General features: G+C 39.0%; 1 protein-coding gene across 1 annotated transcript; it reads right to left on the minus strand.

The window, feature by feature from the left end:
- Positions 1 to 2,784: 2,784 nt before the first annotated feature.
- On the minus strand, positions 2,785 to 8,079 carry LOC145890397 (uncharacterized). Its single transcript, XM_082981389.1, has 11 exons — positions 7,845 to 8,079; positions 7,494 to 7,640; positions 7,259 to 7,306; positions 6,360 to 6,542; positions 5,873 to 6,010; positions 5,459 to 5,686; positions 4,431 to 4,905; positions 4,006 to 4,132; positions 3,745 to 3,813; positions 3,026 to 3,581; positions 2,785 to 2,963 (listed from the first exon to the last, which is right to left on the minus strand). Exons 1-11 carry the CDS (start codon positions 8,077 to 8,079, stop codon positions 2,785 to 2,787), a joined length of 2,385 nt encoding a protein of 794 aa, XP_082837515.1.
- Between the last annotated feature and the right edge of the window lie 3,984 nt (positions 8,080 to 12,063).

A 12,063-nucleotide genomic window follows, 5' to 3' on the forward strand; every position in this document is an offset into this window, starting at 1 on the left:
AATTAAACATCAACTGACTGAGGTGTTCGTATGATTGCTGTGGTGAATATCAAAATACAACTTAGAGGAAAACACTAAATAGTATTTTGAAAACTGTTTGTGTACGGTATTTTAAATATTATCTGTCGTTCAATGTGTACCTGACACAAACAGTTCTTACCGATCCAATAAGCACGGTTGCCGTTTTGCCCAAACCTTACAACTGACTTCAGTGCGGTGTATTCACATGCGGACTCGACTTTGGCCAGCTCCATGTTCCTCATTATACAATCCAATCTCGCATCCTCATAAGTATTCCTGGTTCGGCTTAAACAGTAGCGCTTAAAGGTGGGCGCTGCCAAACAAAGAAAACAAATCATTTTAAGTGGTAAACACTGTAAAACAGTCGGTTTGATTTCATGCGGGCTGCTTTGCTTTATGAGGCAGGCAAGTTTAACGCTTCCCAATATGATAAGGGATGCTCCGGCATTTTCCATAACATAAAGGTTGTTGTGGGGACAGTCTACTACACTCGATCGTAACTTGAAATCATGTTCATGTAAAAACGCCATTGGAGGATGCATTATTGCAGGCTTATGCAAAACATTAGGCAAAACAGAGAAAACAAACGTTTGTGTAAATAAAATGAAACGCCTAATGTGAACTGGTCTAGATTTTATACTTACGCGATTGCTGGACGCTGCAAGTCGCCAAGGTCGCCAGAAACACAACGGTGAATTCTGCCGCTATTACTTGTTTTATAAAAACCATGCTTACTGTTTAAAATTATTTTCTGGAAAACAAGATTTAGATGAAATTTTCCAACAGGAAATAGTGAGGTCGATTGTTAAGTTTCAACTTATTACACCTTCAATAAAGCTAGAAACATTTCCATAGGAAGTATTACAACACCTTTGAAATGGCAACTGAATGCTATCCTTTACCTGGTTTAGATTCTGGCCTATTGTCCCCAATTCAAACTTTCTAAACTACGTGATGAATTGACTAATGGCTTAATTTATCATACAGCCCACTTTTAAACTCGTTAAGGCGAAAACGGGTTTATTGAGGTAATATCACATTAACCAACACGCTGAACTGCTGTGTTCATTAGGTCGAAGAAAGTTTGCTAAAGTCAAACTGTGTCGTGATTGCTACTATCTCAGCTCTGTTTGTTACAAAGCAAAAGCCATTCAACGTTTCACGAAGTTAATTACCTGGTAAACTTAGTGCACTATATTCTAAGTCTTGCTACAGTAATCACAACCAAGATGTTCCAAAGCTAAACTCGAAAATTCTCACTAATAAACATAAGGTTTGTGTAATTCAAATGTTTGCATATATGCTAACGCGATTTCTTTCGTCTGCACTTTGATACTGTACTGACACATTGGCGCCAGCGTTGTTATATAAAATAAAAAATTAAATCTTGTGTTTTGTGAAACTATTTTGTTACTCACGTTGTTACTGTACACGATGCACAACGATACTTTTACTTGTTGGTCGAATTTCACTATCAATTTAATCATCGCCGTGATGTAAGCGCGTCACTGCTCACTGCACCGATGTTGTTATTCATACGAAGATTAAAACCGTATACGCGTGTGACGTCAAAGTTGTTTTGATTGTGGAAATAGTCAGAGGGTTTGTATAAAATAAAACGTAGGCGCATTTCATTCAAATACTGCTAACGGGTATAAACGACTTAGTAAGTAACGGTTTACTCGCCAATGATATATGTGATACAACTCATATAACTTGTTTTACCTTCGTATATTGCTGCGTATGTCGTCAAAACATTTCAAATTATTGCATATATTATCTCTCGAAGTAAACGAAACAACGTTTGTATGTTAAAAACATTTCAACAAATTATATTTGTGCATATTACTTCAATGACGTCTAAAATAACACGAGCTCACTACCTTTCGTGCAGCGCAATATAAACGATTGGATACAGCTCGCGTAATGTCAAATGTGAACATTAGTTATTGCAATGTGCCGTGCTACGTCATCTTCCCAACCACTACAGAGAATCACACAAGCTAAAATGGCGATAAAATTCTCGTTAGAAAGCAGTGCAACGTGAAAGATGTTTAATGTTAGGCAACGCAAAACCATGTGCTGCGATACTGTGGGAAAGTCTGTACTGCGTACATTTTAAGAACCAAATTAGAGCTGTCTTTGGAATGTATTTGACACAAAGTTATGTATTGATATTGCGGTTTGTGAAAACAAATCCAAGGAATTGCTGAATCAAATCCAAACTGAATAAACGTTACATTTTCCTGACAAGAAATGCTTTGGCTGCGATGCCAGTGTACCTTTGGACGATGTTGAATAAGTAAGATCTCCAAGTGGGCGATCCTGCCCTAACCCCCTAAACACGACCAATTCTCTTGGAAGTTTATGAGTTTGCGCACCAGTTTAACTCGACCACAACATGTTCGCTTCTAACCACTGAGGTTACTTGTATTAGTTTGAGTGGAGTGGCAGACTGGCCGCGGTCGTTGGTTCAAATTCCCCGACGACGTGTATTTTGGTTATCCCACGTTTCGTAACTTTATGACAGCTGAGGTCACGAAGTTGGGAAATCCAGCATTGACGTGCGACAATTGCTTCCACTCATTTTCTTCAATGAAAAACGAGAAAACCAACAACTTTTCTGTCATCCTGTTGTACTGATTTTGCTTGTCTTTGTTTGCTGCAAATTCCGATCACATTGAATTAAAAAACCGTTTGTTTAAATTTATATACATGAGAGATTTTTATGTGAAGTCTTATTCGTTTTGGAAAAAGTAAAGTTTAGGAATTCCGTGTGGAAATCATGCTCAGTTTGAAGGAATCAGTCATCTGGCTTCTGTTCCAGGAATCCACGACTGCTCTTCTCACCTCCTTGCTCATCACACAGTAGATGATAAGAAGGAAGAAGCCCTGAAGTCCGTTTAATATCACGTTCACGTACATCATGGCTGGGTGGTTTACTGTGGAGGAAAAAAAACAATTAACGTAACGCAATCAACATTCGTTCAACCCATCGTCTTACTTTGTATGAGCATGAAACTCCATGGTATTCCCAGAACTGGCATCAGCAACACCACAGCCCTAAAACTTGCTTTGACATGAACCAAATTAGCTTCCACCACATTTGAATTGGCACGAAGTCGATTGTTAGTTGCTTTGAAATCCTCTGCTTTCTTGCTCATATCGTAAACGAACTTTCCGACTTTTAATGCAATCAACAAGTTGGTTGCAACCACCAGAATGAGGGGAACCACCACTCCTGCAACCAGGACCCACGAGTCTTTCTTGATCCAGCATTGTGAGTAGGGTTTGACTTGAGTGAGTCCATCAAGCAAGGGTGGGTTTGTATCCATATAATTTCCAGTGAGAAATCCAGCCAATGAGAAGACGGTAACCATGACAGCAGGCAGAATACATCCAGTAAAGAGTTGAACAAGTCTTTCCCTCTTAGCGTTGGATGTGTGAAGAGAATTTCCCAGTGTTTTTCGTGCCAGAGTTACTCCTTCGAGCAACATCCACATAGCTGTGTTAAGAAATAGGTTTATATTTATTAAGTTTAGGTTTAAAATCAATCTTACCTGAACACACAATAAAGTAATGCGTCAACACAGCCGTCATCTCACAAACAGGTTTTGAGTTTAAAGCCGAATCACCAATGAGAATGAAAAAGTGAAAAATAAACAAGGCAACGCACAAGTTTATTTGCACAAAGGTTCGTGCGTGTCTTAGTCGCCTTCGTACTGATCCCAACAAAATGATTGCCAATAAGAGTGAAACTTCTGATACAGCTTCCAGGACGTACGAAGTGAGCTGTACAAAATGAAGAGATTTAAATGCTAAACTTAATTAGATGCGTTCATGCTACATTGGTTTAGATTTCGGGCGTGTTACGTATCTTATAGGTGCAAAATCTCTCCATATAGTATTGCGATTTTGATATAACGGAATTTCATCAAAACACAATATTCTTTCCATCGGGAGGTTTTCCGTGAGATGCATTACCTTTATATCTTTGGGAATGAAAACTGTGTCGAGAATAAGAAGAGCAGCGAATATGGTGCTGTGGTTTGAAGCGCACACGAAGTCCTGACTTGTGGCTCGCAGGGTCTTGATTCCTAGACTGGAAAACCTGTGGCAAGGTAAAATAACGCCGAATTCAAGTTAACTAAGGGTGGGGTAGTTTGAGTTATGAGGGCTAAACAGTGTATGTATAAAGTGAATGGGAGTGGTTGATAGTCGTATTGCATCGGTGCTAGCACATAACATAGTTTGGAAATACAGAACTATCATAATGGCACCTCAGAATATTTACAATTGCTCAAATGTCCGATTTTAATAAAAATTTCCTTTTTTGGTCGTTGACAAGCATTAAGATTGAATCGAATAATGTGCTTCAAAGGATGGTTGAAATGTGAGCAAATACTCACTTATTATCGCTCTCATCGAGAAAGACGCATTTCGCCTCACCCGACCTCACTTGTGCGCCACCTTGCGAGGATGCTGTCGTCAACTGCGTCAAACTGATGGTGGCGTCAGAGATCGTCATCGTGTAATTTACCGGAGCCGACATTCCTGGATTGACTGAAATCAAATTAAGCAGAGGAACAGTAATACTGATTTCTCCTCCCGTGGCGGTTGGAGGCTTTCTGTCAACATTCGGTATGAACGACTCCATTTCCTCCAGCGTTCCTTGCACAAACGCAACACTTATATCGTTGGTCGTGTCGACTCCAAGCAGAGCGGTGCCTTGTGACTCGGCGATTGGCTTAGTCGGGTCACGTGACTCGGCAAATATAATACGAACTTCCTTCGTTGGATGGTTGCAAAGACTTGGAGAAACTCTGCACAGACCACGTAGTCCTGGCGATTGTGACGTAGTTGGTGATGACGTTGACAAAATTTCTGTGAACGACCACTGTTTTTGTAATGTAGTAAACTACTTCGTTTTATTACGATTGTTGTGCCTTGCTATAAACACCGAAAATGTAACATAATTTTTTTCCGTTTTGTTCGCTCTGTGCTGTGGGAATTGTGTTGACGTTTTTGCAATGGCTATACGTGATATTGGAATAATTAGATCACTTAAATTTGTGTTAAAAGTGGCAAATTGTCAAGTAGTTAAATTTGCACACCTACAGTATTTGTGAAAATTAAAACTGCCATACAGTCAGTTTTTTACATTTGCCAACCAATCAATAACCTGTAAGAACGCCTTCCGACTTCGTTTTCAATTGCCCCGGTCATACTATTTGAGTGATTGGTTTGCTAAACCTGGAAGTCGTTATTGCACCAGGTTCGAATATCTGAGCTCTACAATTATCCGCGCAACTTAATGACTAAAATGAACCTTTGAACTCATTTTTAAATTGTTTTCTGAAATGGTGATAATAATAAACTCATCCACCCAACATCTGGTATGTTTAACTGCATAACGTACATTAGGACGTAATATTACCTGGGAAAGTGGATTGGCGAAGTGGGGTCGTTTCTTGGAGTGTTGATGATTTTGTGATCATTTCTGTTGGTAACTTGTAAGTGATTTTTAATGTCGATTCGCGAAACAATGTAGATTGTGTGTAGGGATCGGTTGTTTTGTTGTAGTTGTATTTTGTTGTTGTCTGTTGTAATATTGTCATCGTTGCTGTTGTAGATGGTGAGCTTGTTTCAATGGTCGTAAAGTTCGCTGTGAAGAGCGTTACTGTTGTTATACGTCGAAGATAAAATAATTCATTTACGGAAAACTGTCCTTCTGTCAAAAAACTAGATTGTATTTTGATGGTGTTTCTGTTGTTAACGCTTTCAGGCATGATGTTTATCAAGCGCTTCCGGGAAAAAAGCTGCCGTACTCAGTTCACTCATCACCCCTCACCTTTATATTTGCAAATGAAGGGTCGGTTTTCAGAGCAGTTATTCCATAACAAGGCAAAGTCACCGTTATTGTGCTTCGTAACAACTTGGCATCCTTCCGACGTATTACTCACGTTGCTGTATTCCGGATATTTCTTCCCTGTCAAAATGATAGTTAATGGGTGCTGGTCATAGTTCTATATTTAAGGATGCTGTTTTTCGATATAACAAGCTACAGCATTCTTAAATACATGACTGTACCAGCAAACTTGCATGTAAATGTTAAAGTTTGCATGAAGAAGCATGGTTCTGCGTAAAAAAAGCCTCTCTAGCGCTTCCATACATCCACGTACCAAATTCTTTCATAGTTTGATAACATACACTGTATCTGTTAATTACAGAAACACACCAACATTTCCTTATTTTTCTACAAAATCTTATAATTTAACAGACTCTGTCATCGGTTTTTAATACAGCTTCCAAGTGAAAGTTACCAACACAATTCTCACCCACGTAAGCTGTTAGCGTCATATTGCCTCTGTATCTATTAACCAAGTTCTTAATCGCGTCCAAGTCTTCTCCAACCTTTATTTCCTCTGATATTTCAGCACCCATCTCACCACAATCAGTTTCAGCTTCGGTAAAATTCACGTGAGGTTGGTTAACCATGACAAAACATTTCCGTCCAGATTCTGTAAATATTTTTAACACAATAAAGCGAAAACCATCAGTTGCTGTAACGGCCATATAACATGTTGTAAATGGTAAATGGTTGTAAACTTATATGTTGCAATTGGGAATCTTACAAGTCGTGAAATTAAAACTTCACATAGTTAACGTGTTTTTGCTTCAAAGATTTATTTGATCTCAAGTCGTAACCAACGGTAGTTTTTACAATATTTCAAGCCTGACTTAAAATCGGCGCCTCTATAATCAATAGCATGTCAAAATGCGAGTCTTTGAGTGATCGATCGGGTTACTGAAACCGGAAGTCGTTAGCGTATCAGGTTAAAACATCTATGCTCAATAATATTTCGTGCTATAAACTAAAACGATCCTTGAAACTCTTTTTAGGTCGTGAAATTGAAACTTCACAGAATTAAAGTGTCTTGGCCTTATACAGTTATTTGATGGCAATGAAGGTAAAAATCATAACCAAGGTAGTGTTTATCTTGGGAAGACCAACCCTACTAAAGTATTTCAACCCTCAAATGTTTCCGCTTTCAAGTTTACAGTCGATATCAGTGCCGTAGATTTTGAGATAGTTAAAGTTTTTTGAGCTGATGTGGTGTTGGAACTTTCCAACGCATCATAGTTATTAATGGCTCCACTTTGCGCATCATAGTCGTTTGGAGTAACGCTTCAAATAACTTATATTTGATCACTTATAACCTTCTGGTAAACTTACCGTGTACATCAATACTCTGATCAATGCAGTCGATTTGAGCATTCAAATCTGAAACCAAATTTCATTACACAGATGGACTTCAATAGTCAACAGCACAAAAACACTAAACATGACAAACAAAGTAGCGGGATTTTATGCATCGCTAAAGCTGACTGAAGTAAAATGCACATTAGTTTAGTATTTGGCCTTCTACACATATTGTTAGATGTGGCCTTGTACTAATTGTACTTCTTACCTTTTGTTTGGCAAATATAGTATCTACTTTTTGTGCAGCTGATATTCTTCAAGACAAAACTAAAGGCATTGATTCTGACGCAGAAATTATTGCCACTTGCTGGCCAGTCCAATGCAGACCCATCTGTCCAGTTCCTATCTTTATCACCTGTACAGCCAAATAACTACTTTTTCCGGGTTTGTGGAGTTCTCTTATAACGTATTTTCTTTGAAATACTCTCAGCTTTGTTTTGCTGTTTCAACTGCTGATTTTCAATATATAAACACTACTTAGAAATAATCTCATGGGTCATAGTTGTTTCAAGCAATATCGTTTCCTTTATGAGTGCATGATCATAAAAATTCCACTTACCGAGCCAAGAACCATATGTTTTGACGCGGTGCCGTGCTAACTTTGCAGCAAACTTTACGGCGATAAATTGACATTCGGACTCGACTTTAGCCAGCTCCATACTCATGTTTTGACAATCCGATCTCGCAGCCTCAAACTTCTTTATAGTTCCAACGAAACAGTAGCGCTTGACGGTAGGTGCTGCGCAAGAAACAACCAATGGAACAGAAGAATTTAGACGAACATTACAGCCCATGAAACTACTCTAATATTTATTTGCAAACGTTTCGGTTGTTTCTACAATATCACTTTCAAAACAAAACATTTGAAAAGAAAAAAAGGTTGAATTGTGCAATCTTATTTTGTGCGAACCGTTTGAATTATCACACAAGAGTCCCCAAATTATTTAAGCTTGAAACACCCGAGGCTTAACTCTATAAATTTAAACCAGATTTGGATTCGTGTAAATGTCGATTCCGAATATATTCCAGGTCTGCCTAAAAATTCTAGTAATATGAACCGTCCATTTTACTGACACAAACTTTCTCACGAAGTCATCAAAATGGCAAATGAGTGCGGGAATAACTCTTGACTTTAGTGTACCGCATTAACCAACAAATTTTGAAAATTAAATGTAATACTTTTGTAAAAAGGTTTGGTACTTACGGGATTGCTGGACGCTGCAAATTGCCAAAATCGCCAGAAGCACTGCGGTGAATTCTGCCGCAATTACTTGTTTTATAAAAACCATGCTTACTTTCTGGAAAAGATTCCTCCAGAGGAAAATATTGTGGTGAAAACCATATATTCTTATAGTAAATGTAAACAGCCACTGTTTTGACCTAACAGGTCGCATCGTTGTCACACCATAGCTGAACTGATGAGACCTAGTTGGTCGAAACAGTGTCCCTGTCTGCCGCTCACTGTGAAAACATTATTGCCTTTATTGCTTATACATCATATATTATAATCTTGGCCTGAGGAAGGTTTGTTGCATAACGACCGAAACGTCGTCCAAACTAGTAGCTTTCTTGCCAGAGGAACTTTGATTTATTGTCTAATCAGAAATATTAGTGCGTTTTTATCGGAAACTTTTCATTGGAACTTATGCTGCCAACTTGTATCGCAGTTACAATTCACTAAACTCCCAACGTAAAAGCGGAAGAATTTTTTTTTATCTTGGCAGCAGCAGCTGATTCGAAAAACTTCACAAAGTTACCGATAATCTCATTGGTTTTATCAGTGATTTTCTCAATTAAGTTTTAAGCATAAGTTTGGCTCCATGCAAAATTATTAAACTGATTGATTGCTCGATTGATCACGTGACTCACATCAAAATCCGTTTAATCGGAAACGAATTAGTTAAGATGATAATTAAATTGACCCCGATTTAAACGTCTGCGTTAATTTGTCTAAAAACTTTATAAAACTTCAACAGATTCCGTTTAGTAGAGATTATTACCATACACATCAACTTTGCTCAATAAAGTGCAAAAATATGTTTATTCATAGTATTTTGTATTGAAAAATATGTTGTTCGAAGTCGTATTATTTTAAAAACCTCCCCTATTTTGGCTTCCACGACCGGAATTCCCGTTGGCGTAAACATAGATAACAATGTTCCTAAACTAACTCTACAGTAAAGGGTTAATTTCTATGACCTCGAGTCTTATAAACGGGGAAGGATTCAGAAAAAGAAAATTATCCGTCACGCACTCCAGTTTTTTGAAGCTCTTGATCTAATTATTATTCTAATACACTGTCGAATTATTGATTTAATATTTTGTTCTTCTGGCTCATTAAAACATAACTTGCGGAAGCCTTGCTGGATAGCAGGCGAAACGCGTTGTTGAATAAAAGTTACGTTTTAATTGTGCCAAAAGAACAGACTATTTAATTACAACATGCTTGGCAGCAACAGAAACACTATATTTGTCGAATTTGTTTTTTTCAGACATAGGTTTGTAATATTCTTTGCAACGAAAACTAACTAACCTCTTATGTTCGTTTTGTAGCACCCACATTATTGCAAAATGGTGTAATACAGAATCATTTTTCTAATCACTATCGCAACGCAAGCGTACTAATGCTGAATGCACGGCTGTAATACGAAGAATAAACCGTGCAAAAAGGTAAACTGCATACGCGTGTGAGGTCAAACTTCTGATTGCGGAAATGGACAGAGTGTTCGCCTGAATCAAAATGTCGGGAATATTGGGTTCTAAGAGCTGCATGAGAAAGCACATGAGCAAGTGCTTACTACTGCTTCTGCATGTCCATTGTGATATCAAAAACAAAAAAGCGAAGCCTGCCCCGTTTGCTAAAAAGATGATATGGATTCAACAATTTATTTCTGTGCGTATAAACAAGACAGGCAACAACACCACCTCCAATTGGCGTGAAAATCTGTCGTCACAGCATCTTCCTTCCAACGCAACAAAAAGATTGGTTACAGCTCGCGTCATATTAAATGAGGAAATCAATTATTGCGAGGTGGCCTGATGACGTCACTCGCGTAACCATTAACGACAGAAAATTACGGAAGCATTTGTGGCGACATGATACGCCTTAAAAGCAGTACAGTATAAGGGATAGACGGTGTTGGGAAGCGTAGGAATGTATTAGAAGACTGAATTGGTCCATGCCGTTTGACAGAAAAACAAACCGAAGCACATCTTTTAAAGTTGTCGGCACACATAGTGAGTTAGTGATATTGCTGTTCAAGGTGATGTAATCAAATTTTGTATATAACGCATCACTGTCCGAACGCGAGGGTCTTTTTCTAGACGGTCCGCCTGAAATCCAATGCATCTTTCTTCACACCAAAGCAAGAATAATGACTTTGACAAATTATGCAATACTCGCAATCCACAAAGTAATCAACCATGGAGCGAGCGCATTAAAACCAAGGAACATAAAAATCTAACACACAGCGAATATTATGCGTCTCTGTCGGACTGCGAAGCGTGAACTTTATTCGAAAGACGAGCGCAGACGCTCAGCTCACAAATATGAGCTGCACTGCTCTCCGATGACATCTATCGTAACGCTTTCGCTCGTCGCACGACCGCTAGAGGCGGTTGCAAGCACTTCGGGAGGCGGGGCTGGGAATTGATCCACGCCTTCTTCCGCCTCGCGGAGTTCGGTTGTCGAGGGGACAAAGTTCGAGTTGTCGTAACCGAATCTTCCCGGAGAGAGGGTGGAGATTGCGGGCGACATCGACAAAGGACTCGCGCATCGCGAAGAGCTGAACGAGCTCATACTCGAATTGCTTCTTCCCACTTTGAAGGAGTCTTCCACGTGCTCGCCACTCGGGCTTCCGAACCCACGTGACTATTAAAACACAAAAATTATATCGTTTGTTGTGAAAAACCTATTTTATTACTAACATTGCTGCTCCACACGATGCACAACGCTATATACAGTTGCCTGTTGGTTGAAAGTTGAATTTCAAACCGTATACGCGTGTGACGACAAAGTTGTTTTGATTGTGGAAACGACAGAGGGTTCGTATAACATAAAACGTAGGTGGACAATTGAATACAGCTCGCGTAATGTCAAATGTGAACATTAGTTATTGCAATGTGGCGTGCTACGTCATCTTTCCAACCACTACACAGAATCACACAAGCTAAAATGGCGACAAAATACTCATCAGAAAGCAGTGCAACGTGAAAGAGGAATATTAGGCCACGCAAAACCATGCGTTGCGATACTGTGGAAAAGTCCGATCTCCAAGTGGGCGATCCTGCCTTGCCACCCGAAACACGACCAATTCTCTTGGACGTTTGTGAGTTTCTGCACCAGTTTAACTCGACTATAACATATACACTGTTCAACCACTGAGTTTTCTTGTATTATTCGCAGGAGCATTGGCAGACCGCGGTTTCCCGGCGACGTGTATTTTGGTTATCTCACGTTTCGTAACTTTATGACAGCTGAGGTCACGAAGTTGGAAAATCCAGCATTGACGTGCGACAATTGCTTCCACTCAGTTTCTTCAATGAAAAACGAGAAAACCAACATATTTTTGGTCATCCTGTTGTACTGATTTTACTTGTCTTTGTTTGCTGCAAATTCCGATCACATTGAATTAAAAAACCGTTTGTTTAAATTTATATACATGAGAGATTTTTATGTGAAGTCTTATTCGTTTTGGAAAAAGTAAAGTTTAGGAATTGCGTGTGGAAACCAAGCTCAGTTTGAAGGAATCAGTCATCTGACTTCTGTTCCAGGAATC

The sequence above is a fragment of the Ascidia mentula genome, chromosome 1, assembly GCF_947561715.1.
Source record: "Ascidia mentula chromosome 1, kaAscMent1.1, whole genome shotgun sequence".
Lineage (NCBI taxonomy): Eukaryota > Metazoa > Chordata > Ascidiacea > Phlebobranchia > Ascidiidae > Ascidia > Ascidia mentula.

Excerpts from the sequence above, each read along its gene's own strand:
- LOC145890397 (XM_082981389.1), bottom strand. The coding sequence starts at position 8,079 with ATGGGCTGTAATGTTCGTCTAAATTCTTCTGTTCCATTGGTTGTTTCT. Across the intron at positions 6,011-6,359 it reads GACGCTAACAGCTTACGTGG|GGAAGAAATATCCGGAATAC; the intron begins GTGAGAATTGTG and ends TCATTTTGACAG. Across the intron at positions 3,582-3,744 it reads CAATCATTTTGTTGGGATCA|GTAAGATTGATTTTAAACCT; the intron begins GTACGAAGGCGA and ends TTGTGTGTTCAG.